The sequence below is a fragment of the Pelophylax lessonae genome (assembly GCF_965119305.1).
Source record: "Pelophylax lessonae genome assembly, chromosome: 1".
Classification (NCBI taxonomy): domain Eukaryota; kingdom Metazoa; phylum Chordata; class Amphibia; order Anura; family Ranidae; genus Pelophylax; species Pelophylax lessonae.
Genome location: NC_138768.1, coordinates 895548933 through 895569846, shown reverse-complemented (window position 1 = coordinate 895569846; position 20914 = coordinate 895548933). Strand labels below are relative to the sequence as shown.

The window sequence follows — 20914 nt, the reverse complement described above, 5'->3', positions numbered from 1 at the left end:
CGTTGGCACGAGTTGCTTTGAGGTCACTCATCTAAACTTCTATTATCGAAGCAAACTATAAAGTACTGACTGACTGAGATGGTATTTGGCACCGGGCAGATTGGCTGCACACTGTATGTCCCAGGATCTTCATCCAAGTGTTTCAGGGACTGTGGCTAGGAAGGGACGGCCTCCCATACATGGTGGCATTTCCCCAAAGGATCAGAGTCTCGTCATTTTCACTCGTAGTCATATTAATCTGACCCGGTCCCCAAAACACGCGTTACAAGGCTGTAAGATGGAAGAGGCCTCGAACGTCCAGAGACGACTTCTCACCTTTATATTTGACTCTGCTAAGACTACTATAGCCAGAAACAGGACGTCGGCTCCCGATTGGCCGGCTTAAACCTAAACTTTCTTGGCTTTTGTTAGATGAATGGCTGCCAGCAACCCTGAAGGTCTTTGAAAAGGTATGGGGCCTGTGGATCAGATATTTAACCAATGATCCCCGGATTATCCCTGACTCGGCTCCATCCTGGATGAGGTGATGTGGAAACCTTACAAGCAGGTCTGAACAAAATAACGGGGTGGGGGAAGGGCAACTACATGGCAGATGAGATTTAATGTTGAAAAATGTAAAGTAATGCACTTGGGGGCCAGAAACCAGAAAGCAAGCTATTCACTAGGGGGTGAACCTCTGGGTGAGTCTAGGATGGAAAAGGACCTGGGGGTACTGGTAGACAACAGGCTTGGCAGTGGCATGCAATGCCAAGCCGCTGCAAGCAAAGCCAACAGAATACTGGGATGTATAAAAAAGGGGATTCACTCCAGAAATAAAGAGATTATTCTCCCTCTCTACAAGACTCTGGTCCGGCCACATCTGGAGTATGCTGTCCAGTTCTGGGCACCGGTCCTCAGGAAGGATGTGCTGGAACTGGAGAAAGTCCAGAGAAGGGCAACAAAAATAATTAGGGGAATGGAGGACATCAGCTATGAGGAAAGACTACAAGCACTGAACTTATTCTCTCTGGAGAAGAGACGATTGAGGGGGGATATGATCTCAATGTACAAATACTGTACTGGCAGACTTGTATAAAGTACTCGAAATTTCTACTTGAGTAAAAGTACAAGTGCTCGCAGAAAAAGTTACTTAAGTAGAAGTACTAAAGTATTCAACATTTTTTTTACTTAAGTATTGCAAGTAGTTTTTTCAAAAAATTTGCTACTTAAGTACTAAAAGTAAAAAGTACCAGTAGTTTTGAAAAAAAAATTCTACTCAAGTACTGAAAGTAGAAGTACAAGTACTGTGTTATGTAGTTATTAAAGAAATAAGTCAAAAGTTTGAACATCATATTGTTTTTATTATTTCAAATGATTTATTCAAATCATTAACCTGTGTTTGTTAGTAGTTTCTTGATGCACTTTAAGCGCTGTAGCACCATTTATTTGTTTGTTTCATATTTTCTTTTTATTGGAAAGATTTGGTATAGCAGCTTTTATTATACACAGCATTTATTTTCGTATGCGCTGATTTACAAATGACATTATACACATTTTTTTGAGCTTTATGCAACCTGCCATCTACTGTTCTGGCAGTGGTAATTTTTTTAAAAGTAACGAGTAACTATGCAGCACAAAAAAAAAATACTTGAGTAGAAGTATCGAAATCATCAAAAAAATGTAGTGAAGTAAAAGTAGAAGTAGGAGAAAAAAATTCTACTCTAGGAAAGTACAGATAGCGCATTTCGGTACTTAAGTACAGTACTTAAGTAGTTCTACTTCGTTACTATACATCTCTGTGTACTGGTGACCCGAGCATAAGGAACAAACTATTCAGAGTAAGGGAATACAATAAGACACGTGGCCACTCACTAAAACTAGAGGAAAGGCGGTTTAACCTTAAAGTGCGTAAGGGGTTCTTTACTGCAAGAGCGGTAAGGATGTGGAATTCTCTTCCACAAGCAGTGGTATCAGCAGGGAGCATTGATAGTTTCAAAAAACCATTATATGGGCACCTTAAAGACCACAACATACAGGGGTATACAATGTACAACATACAGGGGTATACAATGTACAACATACAGGGGTATACAATGTACAACATACAGGGGTATACAATGTACAACATACAGGGGTATACAATGTACAACATACAGGGGGTATACAATGTACAACATACAGGGGTATACAATGTACAACATACAGGGGTATACAATGTGCAACATACAGGGGTATACAATGTGCAACATACAGGGGGTATACAATGCACAACATACAGGGGTATACAATGTACAACATACAGGGATATACAATGTACAACATACAGGGGTATACATTGTACGACATACAGGGGTATACAATGTGCGACATACAGGGGTATACAATGTATGACATACAGGGGTATACAATGTACAACATACAGGGGGTATACAATGTACGACATACAGGGGTATACAATGTACAACATACAGGGGGTATACAATGTACAACATAGAGGGGTATACAATGTACAACATACAGGGGGTATACAATGTACAACATACAGGGGTATACAATGTACAACATAGAGGGGTATACAATGTACAACATACAGGGGTATACAATGTACAACATACAGGGGTATACAATGTACAACATACAGGGGGGTATACAATGTACAACATACAGGGGTATACAATGTACAACATACAGGGGTATACAATGTATAACATACAGGGGTATACAATGTACAACATACAGGGGTATACAATGTACAACATACAGGGGTATACAATGTACAACATACAGGGGGTATACAATGTACAACATACAGGGGTATACAATGTACAACATACAGGGGTATACAATGTACAACATACAGGGGTGTACAATGTACAACATACAGGGGTGTACAATGTACAACATACAGGGGGTATACAATGTACAACATACAGGGGTATACAATGTACAACATACAGGGGGTATACAATGTACAACATACAGGGGTATACAATGTACAACATACAGGGGTATACAATGTACAACATACAGGGGTATACAATGTATAACATACAGGGGTATACAATGTACAACATACAGGGGTATACAATGTACAACATACAGGGGGTATACAATGTACAACATACAGGGGTATACAATGTACAACATACAGGGGGTATACAATGTACAACATACAGGGGTATACAATGTACAACATACAGGGGTATACAATGTACAACATACAGGGGGTATACAATGTACAACATACAGGGGTATACAATGTACAACATACAGGGGGTATACAATGTACAACATACAGGGGTATACAATGTACAACATACAGGGGGTATACAATGTACAACATACAGGGGTATACAATGTACGGTTAGCAGCAAACACACACACATCATAGGTTGAACTGGATGGACTGGTGTCTTTTTTCACCCTCACTAAATATGTAACTATGTAACTATGTAAGGTGGACCAGAGCACGGAGTCCTTTCCCCTTCCCCCTCCCCCTTCTTTTCTTCTCATCCTTTTTCACTCTCATTGGTTATTTATCTCGATTTTGTGATTGGGCGGTTCGGACTGCGTAATTCCGCAGATGTGGGGGATGGAGCGTCCTCCTTTTCTGGTTGGAGGGAGTTGGGTTACGCCCTCTGAACCCCTTTAAGCGGCTCTTCTGCCGTATTATAGAAGGCCATACGGAGACTTCTACGTTTTACACTCAGTTTCGTGGCCGATTTGTAAACTAGATGATTAGACTGCAGGTGACTGAGCATAGGGTGCATAGACTGGATTCATGCCACTGTACAAGGGGCAGTCTGACTCTTATAGGCCCATATCCTGAGGTTAGGAGGGGGTGTAACTTCAGCATAGGAAGGGATTCTTTACAGTCAGAGCAGTTCCCCTCAGAAATAACCTTTTGAATTTAATGACCAAATCAGTCATAGCAATGATGAAAAGTCTGAACTTTGGTCTGCCGGAGGTTCTAAGAGGCTGGGAGTAATCCCGACACTTTCCTGGATCCCTGGATCCCATTACAAGGGGCTTTCACCATCCCTGATTGGTGATTTATTTTATTGTATGATAAATCCAATAGGAGGAGTAGGACCACCATGAGCTAAGCGAGAAACCCCAAGGTGGGCGGGGACAGAGCCAAGAACGATGGGTGGCAAACTTTACCACTGGAGTCATTCTACAAATGGCTTAGAAGTCAGTGAGGGTCCCGATCCTCCAGACTACACGAGGGTCCACAAAACCCCACCAGTATTATAGAGGGCTCTGTGTGTGGCCCATAGAGGTTCTCAGCACACCTGGCTGTACTCAATAAACTAGAACAGGGATCCTCAAACTACGGCCCTCCAGCTGTTGTGGAACTACAATTCCCATGAGGCATTGCAAAACTCTGACATTCACAGACATGACAAGGCATGATGGGGATTGTAGTTCCTGAACAACTGGAGGGCCGAAGTCTGAAGACTCCTGAACTAGAACATGGCTGTACTCAATAAACTAGATTATCTTACACCCCTTATTCTCTTCTACATGTACAACCTGGTGACCCACATCCATCTACATGTACAACCTGGTGACCCACATCCATCTACATGTACAACCTGGTGACCCATGTCCATCTACATGTACAATCTGGTGACCCACGTCCATCTACATGTACAACCTGGTGACCCACATCCATCTACATGTACAATCTGGTGACCCACGTCCATCTACATGTACAATCTGGTGACCTATGTCCATCTACATGTACAATCTGGTGACCCATATCCATCTACATGTACAATCTGGTGACCCATGTCCATCTACATGTACAATCTGGTGACCCATGTCCATCTACATGTACAATCTGGTGACCCATGTCCATCTACATGTACAATCTGGTGACCCACATCCATCTACATGTACAATCTGGTGACCCACATCCATCTACATGTACAATCTGGTGACCCACATCCATCTACATGTACAATCTGGTGACCCGTGTCCATCTACATGTACAATCTGGGGACCCATGTCCATCTACATGTACAATCTGGTGACCCACATCCATCTACATGTACAATCTGGTGACCCGTGTCCATCTACATGTACAATCTGGGGACCCATGTCCTTCTACATGTACAATCTGGTGACCCATGTCCATCTACATGTACAATCTGGTGACCTATGTCCATCTACATGTACAATCTGGTGACCCACATCCATCTACATGTACAATCTGGTGACCCATGTCCATCTACATGTACAATCTGGTGACCCACATCCATCTACATGTACAATCTGGTGACCCATGTCCATCTACATGTACAATCTGGTGACCCACATCCATCTACATGTACAATCTGGTGACCCACATCCATCTACATGTACAATCTGGTGACCCATGTCCTTCTACATGTACAATCTGGTGACCCATGTCCATCTACATGTACAATCTGGTGACCCATGTCCATCTACATGTACAATCTGGTGACCCACATCCATCTACATGTACAATCTGGTGACCCATGTCCATCTACATGTACAATCTGGTGACCCACATCCATCTACATGTACAATCTGGTGACCCATATCCATCTACATGTACAATCTGGTGACCCATGTCCATCTACATGTACAACCTGGTGACCCATGTCCATCTACATGTACAATCTGGTGACCCATGTCCATCTACATGTACAATCTGGTGACCTATGTCCATCTACATGTACAATCTGGTGACCCACATCCATCTACATGTACAACCTGGTGACCCATGTCCATCTACATGTACAATCTGGTGACCCATATCCATCTACATGTACAATCTGGTGACCCATGTCCATCTACATGTACAACCTGGTGACCCATGTCCATCTACATGTACAATCTGGTGACCCATGTCCATCTACATGTACAATCTGGTGACCTATGTCCATCTACATGTACAATCTGGTGACCCACATCCATCTACATGTACAACCTGGTGACCCACATCCATCTACATGTACAATCTGGTGACCCACATCCATCTACATGTACAATCTGGTGACCCATGTCCATCTACATGTACAATCTGGTGACCTATGTCCATCTACATGTACAATCTGGTGACCCACATCCATCTACATGTACAATCTGGTGACCCACATCCATCTACATGTACAATCTGGTGACCCACATCCATCTACATGTACAACCTGGTGACCCACATCCATCTACATGTACAATCTGGTGACCCACATTCATCTACATGTACAATCTGGTGACCCATGTCCATCTACATGTACAATCTGGTGACCCACGTCCATCTACATGTACAATCTGGTGACCTATGTCCATCTACATGTACAATCTGGTGACCCACATCCATCTACATGTACAATCTGGTGACCCACATCCATCTACATGTACAATCTGGTGACCCATGTCCATCTACATGTACAATCTGGTGACCTATGTCCATCTACATGTACAATCTGGTGACCCACATCCATCTACATGTACAATCTGGTGACCCACATCCATCTACATGTACAATCTGGTGACCCATGTCCATCTACATGTACAATCTGGTGACCCATGTCCATCTACATGTACAACCTGGTGACCCACATCCATCTACATGTACAACCTGGTGACCCACATCCATCTACATGTACAATCTGGTGACCCACATCCATCTACATGTACAATCTGGTGACCCACATCCATCTACATGTACAATCTGGTGACCCACATCCATCTACATGTACAATCTGGTGACCCACATCCATCTACATGTACAATCTGGTGACCCATGTCCATCTACATGTACAATCTGGTGACCCACATCCATCTACATGTACAATCTGGTGACCCATATCCATCTACATGTACAACCTGGTGACCCACATCCATCTACATGTACAATCTGGTGACCCATGTCCATCTACATGTACAACCTGGTGACCCACATCCATCTACATGTACAATCTGGTGACCCACATCCATCTACATGTACAATCTGGTGACCCACATCCTTCTACATGTACAATCTGGTGACCCATGTCCATCTACATGTACAACCTGGTGACCCATATCCATCTACATGTACAATCTGGTGACCCACATCCTTCTACATGTACAATCTGGTGACCCATGTCCATCTACATGTACAATCTGGTGACCCACATCCATCTACATGTACAACCTGGTCACCCACATCCATCTACATGTACAACCTGGTGACCCACATCCATCTACATGTACAACCTGGTGACCCACATCCATCTACATGTACAATCTGGTGACCCATGTCCATCTACATGTACAATCTGGTGACCCATGTCCATCTACATGTACAATCTGGTGACCCACATCCATCTACATGTACAATCTGGTGACCCATGTCCATCTACATGTACAATCTGGTGACCCACATCCATCTACATGTACAATCTGGTGACCCACATCCATCTACATGTACAATCTGGTGACCCACATCCATCTACATGTACAATCTGGGGACCCATGTCCATCTACATGTACAATCTGGTGACCCACATCCATCTACATGTACAATCTGGTGACCCATGTCCATCTACATGTACAATCTGGTGACCCACATCCATCTACATGTACAACCTGGGGACCCATGTCCATCTACATGTACAATCTGGTGACCCACATCCATCTACATGTACAATCTGGTGACCCATGTCCATCTACATGTACAATCTGGTGACCCACATCCATCTACATGTACAATCTGGTGACCCATATCCATCTACATGTACAACCTGGTGACCCACATCCATCTACATGTACAATCTGGTGACCCATGTCCATCTACATGTACAACCTGGTGACCCACATCCATCTACATGTACAATCTGGTGACCCATGTCCATCTACATGTACAACCTGGTGACCCACATCCATCTACATGTACAATCTGGTGACCCATGTCCATCTACATGTACAATCTGGTGACCCATATCCATCTACATGTACAATCTGGTGACCCACATCCTTCTACATGTACAATCTGGTGACCCATGTCCATCTACATGTACAACCTGGTGACCCACATCCATCTACATGTACAATCTGGTGACCCATGTCCATCTACATGTACAATCTGGTGACCCACATCCATCTACATGTACAATCTGGTGACCCACATCCATCTACATGTACAATCTGGTGACCCACGTCCATCTACATGTACAATCTGGTGACCCATGTCCATCTACATGTACAATCTGGTGACCCACATCCATCTACATGTACAATCTGGTGACCCACATCCATCTACATGTACAATCTGGTGACCCACATCCATCTACATGTACAATCTGGTGACCCACATCCATCTACATGTACAATCTGGTGACCCGTGTCCATCTACATGTACAATCTGGGGACCCACATCCATCTACATGTACAATCTGGTGACCCATGTCCATCTACATGTACAATCTGGTGACCCATGTCCTTCTACATGTACAATCTGGTGACCCACATCCATCTACATGTACAATCTGGTGACCCACATCCATCTACATGTACAATCTGGTGACCCACATCCATCTACATGTACAATCTGGTGACCCACATCCATCTACATGTACAATCTGGTGACCTATGTCCATCTACATGTACAATCTGGTGACCCACATCCATCTACATGTACAATCTGGTGACCCATGTCCATCTACATGTACAATCTGGTGACCCATGTCCATCTACATGTACAATCTGGTGACCCACGTCCATCTACATGTACAATCTGGTGACCTATGTCCATCTACATGTACAATCTGGTGACCCACATCCATCTACATGTACAATCTGGTGACCCACATCCATCTACATGTACAATCTGGTGACCTATGTCCATCTACATGTACAATCTGGGGACCCATGTCCATCTACATGTACAATCTGGTGACCCACATCCATCTACATGTACAATCTGGTGACCCACATACATGTACAATCTGGGGACCCATGTCCATCTACATGTACAATCTGGTGACCCACATCCATCTACATGTACAATCTGGTGACCCACATCCATCTACATGTACAATCTGGTGACCCATGTCCATCTACATGTACAATCTGGTGACCCACATCCATCTACATGTACAATCTGGTGACCTATGTCCATCTACATGTACAATCTGGTGACCCACGTCCATCTACATGTACAATCTGGTGACCCACATCCATCTACATGTACAATCTGGGGACCCACATCCATCTACATGTACAATCTGGGGACCCATGTCCATCTACATGTACAATCTGGTGACCCACATCCATCTACATGTACAATCTGGTGACCCATGTCCATCTACATGTACAATCTGGTGACCCACATCCATCTACATGTACAATCTGGTGACCCATGTCCATCTACATGTACAATCTGGTGACCTATGTCCATCTACCTGTACAATCTGGTGACCCACATCCATCTACATGTACAATCTGGGGACCCACATCCATCTACATGTACAATCTGGTGACCCACATCCTTCTACATGTACAATCTGGGGACCCATGTCCATCTACATGTACAATCTGGTGACCCACATCCATCTACATGTACAATCTGGGGACCCATGTCCATCTACATGTACAATCTGGTGACCCATATCCATCTACATGTACAATCTGGTGACCCACATCCATCTACATGTACAATCTGGTGACCCATCCTCCTCTACATGTACAATCTGGTGACCCATGTCCATCTACATGTACAATCTGGTGACCCATGTCCATCTACATGTACAATCTGGTGACCCACATCCATCTACATGTACAATCTGGGGACCCACATCCATCTACATGTACAATCTGGTGACCCACATCCATCTACATGTACAATCTGGTGACCCACATCCTTCTACATGTACAATCTGGGGACCCATGTCCATCTACATGTACAATCTGGTGACCCACATCCATCTACATGTACAATCTGGGGACCCATGTCCATCTACATGTACAATCTGGTGACCTATGTCCATCTACATGTACAATCTGGTGACCCATATCCATCTACATGTACAATCTGGTGACCCACGTCCATCTACATGTACAATCTGGTGACCCACATCCATCTACATGTACAATCTGGTGACCCACATCCATCTACATGTACAATCTGGTGACCCACGTCCATCTACATGTACAATCTGGTGACCCACATCCATCTACATGTACAATCTGGTGACCCATGTCCATCTACATGTACAATCTGGTGACCCACATCCATCTACATGTACAATCTGGTGACCCATGTCCATCTACATGTACAATCTGGTGACCCACGTCCATCTACATGTACAATCTGGTGACCCACGTCCATCTACATGTACAATCTGGTGACCCATGTCCATCTACATGTACAATCTGGTGACCCACGTCCATCTACATGTACAATCTGGTGACCCATGTCCATCTACATGTACAATCTGGTGACCCACATCCATCTACATGTACAATCTGGTGACCCATGTCCATCTACATGTACAATCTGGTGACCCACGTCCATCTACATGTACAATCTGGTGACCCACATCCTTCTACATGTACAATCTGGTGACCCACATCCATCTACATGTACAATCTGGTGACCCACATCTATCTACATGTACAACCTGGTGACCCACATCCATCTACATGTACAATCTGGTGACCCACATCCATCTACATGTACAATCTGGTGACCCATGTCCATCTACATGTACAATCTGGTGACCCACATCCATCTACATGTACAATCTGGTGACCCATGTCCATCTACATGTACAATCTGGTGACCCACGTCCATCTACATGTACAATCTGGTGACCCACATCCATCTACATGTACAATCTGGTGACCCACATCCATCTACATGTACAATCTGGTGACCCATGTCCATCTACATGTACAATCTGGTGACCCACATCCTTCTACATGTACAATCTGGTGACCCACGTCCATCTACATGTACAATCTGGTGACCCATGTCCATCTACATGTACAATCTGGTGACCCATATCCATCTACATGTACAATCTGGTGACCCACATCCATCTACATGTACAATCTGGTGACCCATGTCCATCTACATGTACAATCTGGTGACCCATGTCCATCTACATGTACAATCTGGTGACCCATGTCCATCTACATGTACAATCTGGTGACCCATATCCATCTACATGTACAATCTGGTGACCCACATCCATCTACATGTACAATCTGGTGACCCATCCTCCTCTACATGTACAATCTGGTGACCCATGTCCATCTACATGTACAATCTGGTGACCCATATCCATCTACATGTACAATCTGGTGACCCATGTCCATCTACATGTACAATCTGGTGACCCATATCCATCTACATGTACAATCTGGTGACCCACATCCATCTACATGTACAATCTGGTGACCCATCCTCCTCTACATGTACAATCTGGTGACCCATGTCCATCTACATGTACAATCTGGTGACCCATATCCATCTACATGTACAATCTGGTGACCCATATCCATCTACATGTACAATCTGGTGACCTATGTCCATCTACATGTACAATCTGGTGACCCACGTCCATCTACATGTACAATCTGGTGACCCACATCCATCTACATGTACAATCTGGTGACCCATGTCCATCTACATGTACAATCTGGTGACCCACATCCATCTACATGTACAATCTGGTGACCCACATCCATCTACATGTACAATCTGGTGACCCACATCTATCTACATGTACAATCTGGTGACCCACGTCCATCTACATGTACAATCTGGGGACCCACAACCATCTACATGTACAATCTGGTGACCCATGTCCATCTACATGTACAATCTGGTGACCCATGTCCATCTACATGTACAATCTGGTGACCCACATCTATCTACATGTACAATCTGGTGACCCACATCCTTCTACATGTACAATCTGGTGACCTACATCCATCTACATGTACAATCTGGTGACCTACATCCATCTACATGTACAATCTGGTGACCCATGTCCATCTACATGTACAATCTGGTGACCCACATCCATCTACATGTACAATCTGGTGACCCACATCCATCTACATGTACAATCTGGTGACCCACATCCATCTACATGTACAATCTGGTGACCTACATCCATCTACATGTACAATCTGGTGACCCATGTCCATCTACATGTACAATCTGGTGACCCATGTCCATCTACATGTACAATCTGGTGACCCACATCCATCTACATGTACAATCTGGTGACCTACATCCATCTACATGTACAATCTGGTGACCCACATCCATCTACATGTACAATCTGGTGACCTACATCCATCTACATGTACAATCTGGTGACCCACATCCTTCTACATGTACAATCTGGTGACCCACATCCATCTACATGTACAATCTGGTGACCCATGTCCATCTACATGTACAATCTGGTGACCCACATCCATCTACATGTACAATCTGGTGACCCATATCCATCTACATGTACAATCTGGTGACCCATGTCCATCTACATGTACAATCTGGTGACCCACATCCATCTACATGTACAATCTGGTGACCCACATCCTTCTACATGTACAATCTGGTGACCCATGTCCATCTACATGTACAATCTGGGGACCCATGTCCATCTACATGTACAATCTGGTGACCCACATCCATCTACATGTACAATCTGGTGACCCACATCCATCTACATGTACAATCTGGTGACCCATGTCCATCTACATGTACAATCTGGTGACCCACATCCATCTACATGTACAATCTGGTGACCCATGTCCATCTACATGTACAATCTGGTGACCCATGTCCATCTACATGTACAATCTGGTGACCCACATCCATCTACATGTACAATCTGGTGACCCATGTCCATCTACATGTACAACCTGGTGACCCATATCCATCTACATGTACAATCTGGTGACCCACATCCATCTACATGTACAATCTGGTGACCCACATCCATCTACATGTACAATCTGGGGACCCACATCCATCTACATGTACAATCTGGTGACCCACATCCTTCTACATGTACAATCTGGTGACCCACATCCATCTACATGTACAATCTGGTGACCCACATCCATCTACATGTACAATCTGGTGACCCATGTCCATCTACATGTACAACCTGGTGACCCATATCCATCTACATGTACAATCTGGTGACCCACATCCATCTACATGTACAATCTGGTGACCCATGTCCATCTACATGTACAATCTGGTGACCCATGTCCATCTACATGTACAATCTGGTGACCCACATCCATCTACATGTACAATCTGGTGACCCACATCCATCTACATGTACAATCTGGTGACCCATGTCTAATCTACATGTACAATCTGGTGACCCATGTCCATCTACATGTACAATCTGGTGACCCATATCCATCTACATGTACAATCTGGTGACCCACATCCATCTACATGTACAATCTGGGGACCCACATCCATCTACATGTACAATCTGGTGACCCACATCCATCTACATGTACAATCTGGTGACCCACATCCATCTACATGTACAACCTGGTGACCCATATCCATCTACATGTACAATCTGGTGACCCACATCCATCTACATGTACAATCTGGTGACCCACATCCATCTACATGTACAATCTGGGGACCCACATCCATCTACATGTACAATCTGGTGACCCACATCCATCTACATGTACAATCTGGGGACCCACATCCTTCTACATGTACAATCTGGTGACCTATGTCCATCTACATGTACAATCTGGTGACCCATATCCATCTACATGTACAATCTGGTGACCCACGTCCATCTACATGTACAATCTGGTGACCCATGTCCATCTACATGTACAATCTGGTGACCCACATCCATCTACATGTACAATCTGGTGACCCACATCCATCTACATGTACAATCTGGTGACCCATGTCCATCTACATGTACAATCTGGTGACCCATGTCCATCTACATGTACAATCTGGTGACCCACATCCATCTACATGTACAATCTGGTGACCCACATCCTTCTACATGTACAATCTGGTGACCCACATCCATCTACATGTACAATCTGGTGACCCATGTCCATCTACATGTACAATCTGGTGACCCATGTCCATCTACATGTACAATCTGGTGACCCATGTCCATCTACATGTACAATCTGGTGACCCACGTCCATCTACATGTACAATCTGGTGACCCACATCCTTCTACATGTACAATCTGGTGACCCACATCCATCTACATGTACAATCTGGTGACCCATGTCCATCTACATGTACAATCTGGTGACCCACATCCATCTACATGTACAATCTGGTGACCTATGTCCATCTACATGTACAATCTGGTGACCCACATCCATCTACATGTACAATCTGGTGACCCATGTCCATCTACATGTACAATCTGGTGACCCATGTCCATCTACATGTACAATCTGGTGACCCACATCCATCTACATGTACAATCTGGTGACCTATGTCCATCTACATGTACAATCTGGTGACCCACATCCATCTACATGTACAATCTGGTGACCCACGTCCATCTACATGTACAATCTGGTGACCCATGTCCATCTACATGTACAATCTGGTGACCCACATCCATCTACATGTACAATCTGGTGACCCACATCCATCTACATGTACAATCTGGTGACCCATGTCCATCTACATGTACAATCTGGTGACCCACGTCCATCTACATGTACAATCTGGTGACCCACATCCATCTACATGTACAACCTGGTCACCCACATCCATCTACATGTACAATCTGGTGACCCACATCCATCTACATGTACAATCTGGTGACCCACATCCATCTACATGTACAATCTGGTGACCCACATCCATCTACATGTACAATCTGGTGACCCACATCCTTCTACATGTACAATCTGGTGACCCACATCCATCTACATGTACAATCTGGTGACCCATGTCCTTCTACATGTACAATCTGGTGACCCACATCCATCTACATGTACAATCTGGTGACCCATGTCCATCTACATGTACAATCTGGTGACCCACGTCCATCTACATGTACAATCTGGTGACCCACATCCATCTACATGTACAATCTGGTGACCCATGTCCATCTACATGTACAATCTGGTGACCCACGTCCATCTACATGTACAATCTGGTGACCCACATCCTTCTACATGTACAATCTGGTGACCCACATCCATCTACATGTACAATCTGGTGACCCATGTCCATCTACATGTACAATCTGGTGACCCATATCCATCTACATGTACAATCTGGTGACCCACATCCATCTACATGTACAATCTGGTGACCCATCCTCCTCTACATGTACAATCTGGTGACCCATGTCCATCTACATGTACAATCTGGTGACCCATGTCCATCTACATGTACAATCTGGTGACCCATATCCATCTACATGTACAATCTGGTGACCCATATCCATCTACATGTACAATCTGGTGACCCACGTCCATCTACATGTACAATCTGGTGACCCACATCCATCTACATGTACAATCTGGTGACCCATGTCCATCTACATGTACAATCTGGTGACCCACATCCATCTACATGTACAATCTGGTGACCCACATCCATCTACATGTACAATCTGGTGACCCACGTCCATCTACATGTACAATCTGGTGACCCACATCTATCTACATGTACAATCTGGTGACCCACGTCCATCTACATGTACAATCTGGGGACCCACAACCATCTACATGTACAATCTGGTGACCCATGTCCATCTACATGTACAATCTGGTGACCCATGTCCATCTACATGTACAATCTGGTGACCCACATCCATCTACATGTACAATCTGGTGACCCACATCCTTCTACATGTACAATCTGGTGACCTACATCCATCTACATGTATAATCTGGTGACCCACATCCATCTACATGTACAATCTGGTGACCCACATCCTTCTACATGTACAATCTGGTGACCTACATCCATCTACATGTACAATCTGGTGACCCATGTCCATCTACATGTACAATCTGGTGACCCACATCCATCTACATGTACAATCTGGTGACCCATATCCATCTACATGTACAATCTGGTGACCCATGTCCATCTACATGTACAATCTGGTGACCCACATCCATCTACATGTACAATCTGGTGACCCATATCCATCTACATGTACAATCTGGTGACCCATGTCCATCTACATGTACAATCTGGTGACCCATGTCCATCTACATGTACAATCTGGTGACCCATGTCCATCTACATGTACAATCTGGTGACCCATGTCCATCTACATGTACAATCTGGTGACCCATGTCCATCTACATGTACAATCTGGTGACCCACATCCATCTACATGTACAATCTGGTGACCCATATCCATCTACATGTACAATCTGGTGACCCATGTCCATCTACATGTACAATCTGGTGACCCATGTCCATCTACATGTACAATCTGGTGACCCATGTCCATCTACATGTACAATCTGGTGACCCATGTCCATCTACATGTACAATCTGGTGACCCACATCCATCTACATGTACAATCTGGTGACCCATGTCCATCTACATGTACAATCTGGTGACCCACATCCATCTACATGTACAATCTGGTGACCCATGTCCATCTACATGTACAACCTGGTGACCCATATCCATCTACATGTACAATCTGGTGACCCACATCCATCTACATGTACAATCTGGTGACCCATGTCCATCTACATGTACAATCTGGTGACCCACGTCCATCTACATGTACAATCTGGTGACCCATGTCCATCTACATGTACAATCTGGTGACCCATGTCCATCTACATGTACAATCTGGTGACCCACATCCATCTACATGTACAATCTGGTGACCCACATCCTTCTACATGTACAATCTGGTGACCCACATCCATCTACATGTACAATCTGGTGACCCATGTCCATCTACATGTACAATCTGGTGACCCATATCCATCTACATGTACAATCTGGTGACCCATGTCCATCTACATGTACAATCTGGTGACCCATATCCATCTACATGTACAATCTGGTGACCCATATCCATCTACATGTACAATCTGGTGACCCATATCCATCTACATGTACAATCTGGTGACCCATATCCATCTACATGTACAATCTGGTGACCCATGTCCATCTACATGTACAATCTGGTGACCCATATCCATCTACATGTACAATCTGGTGACCCATGTCCATCTACATGTACAATCTGGTGACCCACATCCTTCTACATGTACAATCTGGTGACCCATATCCATCTACATGTACAATCTGGTGACCCATATCCATCTACATGTACAATCTGGTGACCCACATCTATCTACATGTACAATCTGGTGACCCACATCCTTCTACATGTACAATCTGGTGACCCATATCCATCTACATGTACAATCTGGTGACCCACATCCATCTACATGTACAATCTGGTGACCCATGTCCATCTACATGTACAATCTGGTGACCCATATCCATCTACATGTACAATCTGGTGACCCATATCCATCTACATGTACAATCTGGTGACCCATATCCATCTACATGTACAATCTGGTGACCCATGTCCATCTACATGTACAATCTGGTGACCCATATCCATCTACATGTACAATCTGGTGACCCATGTCCATCTACATGTACAATCTGGTGACCCACATCCTTCTACATGTACAATCTGGTGACCCATATCCATCTACATGTACAATCTGGTGACCCATATCCATCTACATGTACAATCTGGTGACCCACATCTATCTACATGTACAATCTGGTGACCCACATCCTTCTACATGTACAATCTGGTGACCCATATCCATCTACATGTACAATCTGGTGACCCACATCCATCTACATGTACAATCTGGTGACCCATGTCCATCTACATGTACAATCTGGTGACCCATATCCATCTACATGTACAATCTGGTGACCCATATCCATCTACATGTACAATCTGGTGACCCATGTCCATCTACATGTACAATCTGGTGACCCATGTCCATCTACATGTACAATCTGGTGACCCATATCCATCTACATGTACAATCTGGTGACCCATATCCATCTACATGTACAATCTGGTGACCCATATCCATCTACATGTACAATCTGGTGACCCATATCCATCTACATGTACAATCTGGTGACCCATGTCCATCTACATGTACAATCTGGTGACCCACATCCATCTACATGTACAATCTGGTGACCCACGTCCATCTACATGTACAATCTGGTGACCCACATCCATCTACATGTACAATCTGGTGACCCATGTCCATCTACATGTACAATCTGGTGACCCATGTCCATCTACATGTACAATCTGGTGACCCATGTCCATCTACATGTACAATCTGGTGACCCATGTCCATCTACATGTACAATCTGGTGACCCATATCCATCTACATGTACAATCTGGGGACCCATGTCCATCTACATGTACAATCTGGTGACCCACATCCATCTACATGTACAATCTGGTGACCCACGTCCATCTACATGTACAATCTGGTGACCCACATCCATCTACATGTACAATCTGGTGACCCATGTCCATCTACATGTACAATCTGGTGACCCACATCCATCTACATGTACAATCTGGTGACCCACGTCCATCTACATGTACAATCTGGTGACCCACATCCATCTACATGTACAATCTGGTGACCCATGTCCATCTACATGTACAATCTGGTGACCCACATCCATCTACATGTACAATCTGGTGACCCACGTCCATCTACATGTACAATCTGGTGACCCACATCCATCTACATGTACAATCTGGTGACCCATGTCCATCTACATGTACAATCTGGTGACCCATGTCCATCTACATGTACAATCTGGTGACCCACATCCATCTACATGTACAATCTGGTGACCCACGTCCATCTACATGTACAATCTGGTGACCCACATCCATCTACATGTACAATCTGGTGACCCATGTCCATCTACATGTACAATCTGGTGACCCATGTCCATCTACATGTACAATCTGGTGACCCACATCCATCTACATGTACAATCTGGTGACCCACGTCCATCTACATGTACAATCTGGTGACCCACATCCATCTACATGTACAATCTGGTGACCCATGTCCATCTACATGTACAATCTGGTGACCCACATCCATCTACATGTACAATCTGGTGACCCATGTCCATCTACATGTACAATCTGGTGACCCACATCCATCTACATGTACAATCTGGTGACCCACGTCCATCTACATGTACAATCTGGTGACCCACATCCATCTACATGTACAATCTGGTGACCCATGTCCATCTACATGTACAATCTGGTGACCCACATCCATCTACATGTACAATCTGGTGACCCACGTCCATCTACATGTACAATCTGGTGACCCACATCCATCTACATGTACAATCTGGTGACCCATGTCCATCTACATGTACAATCTGGTGACCCATGTCCATCTACATGTACAATCTGGTGACCCACATCCATCTACATGTACAATCTGGTGACCCACGTCCATCTACATGTACAATCTGGTGACCCACATCCATCTACATGTACAATCTGGTGACCCATGTCCATCTACATGTACAATCTGGTGACCCATGTCCATCTACATGTACAATCTGGTGACCCACATCCATCTACATGTACAATCTGGTGACCCACGTCCATCTACATGTACAATCTGGTGACCCACATCCATCTACATGTACAATCTGGTGACCCATGTCCATCTACATGTACAATCTGGTGACCCATGTCCATCTACATGTAGGAGCGCGGTACTAGAGCAGCTCCAGAGCTTTCCATGGACACGGCCAGAGTTATTCATGGACACGGCCCGCTGGGCTGGGTTGGCTCCTCACCAGTAAGATAGCAGCCAGTATTTCGTAATAATGGAAGAATTTCCTTACCTTGAGATCGTGTGACGGCAGCCAGGGCCAGCAGCCCAACACAAAACGCCCAATATCCCCTCATCATCCCCGGGAAGCAGAGAGAGGATCCACCGGAAGACGAAATATGAATTATTGTATAATGGAGCGATCGCTATTCTTCCTGGTTCCTCGTCCTGCCGATCGCCGCTCCTTCCTCAATGATCTTTGGATTTTGTCTCCCAGGGAAGATAATACGTCCATTCTGATAAGAAGAGAGAGAGATAGGAGACGTTTTATTATCCCCGCTTCATGGAGATAAGAGGACATTCCACACACACCTGCTAATAGGTGACACACCCGTATTGTATGTGTGTCACCCCAATCATAAATATAACGCTCAATTTATGAACACAGGAACACCCCCCCCCCCCCATTACACCATCAGGGTCCGGAAATTATCCAAAATCAGCCATCGATGGGAAGTAACCAAGGGGAGAATTTAGGAAATATTAAAAGGTTACAAAGTTGTTCCATTTTCATGTCTGTGACTTCACAGAAACATCTAACAAAGCCCCTGAAAATATATTCCGCAGGGTTATGATAAGAGTCCTGGCACAGAATCCTCGAATTATTGTCAGATGAATGACACCGGATTCCCTGCTGGGGTATGAAAACAGAATATGGAGCCTTCAACGGGATCCCCTGCAGAGTACTGAGCCTTCAACAGGATCCTCTGCAGAGTACTGAGCCTTCAACGGGATCCTCTGCAGAGTACTGAGCCTTCAACAGGATCCTCTGCAGAGTACTGAGCCTTCAACAGGATCCTCTGCAGAGTACTGAGCCTTCAATGGGATCCCCTGCAGAGTACTGAGCCTTCAACAGGATCCTCTGCAGAGTACTGAGCCTTCAACGGGATCCTCTGCAGAGTGCTGAGCCTTCAACAGGATCCTCTGCAGAGTACTGAGCCTTCAACGGGATCCTCTGCAGAGTGCTGAGCCTTCAACAGGATCCTCTGCAGAGTACT

The 20914-nt window shown here is 44.7% G+C and overlaps 1 protein-coding gene across 1 annotated transcript in view; it reads right to left on the bottom strand.

Moving 5' to 3' along the window:
* Positions 1-19996, bottom strand: part of LOC309544848 (protein AMBP-like) — a gene marked incomplete at its 5' end in the record, with an annotated part of 67704 nt that extends 47708 nt beyond the window's left edge. Inside the window, one exon of the mRNA XM_082243831.1 lies at positions 19930-19996. Within this exon, the coding sequence (XP_082099957.1) occupies positions 19930-19996 (67 nt within the window). The remainder of the gene's footprint in view (positions 1-19929) is intronic.
* Positions 19997-20914: the final 918 nt, after the last annotated feature.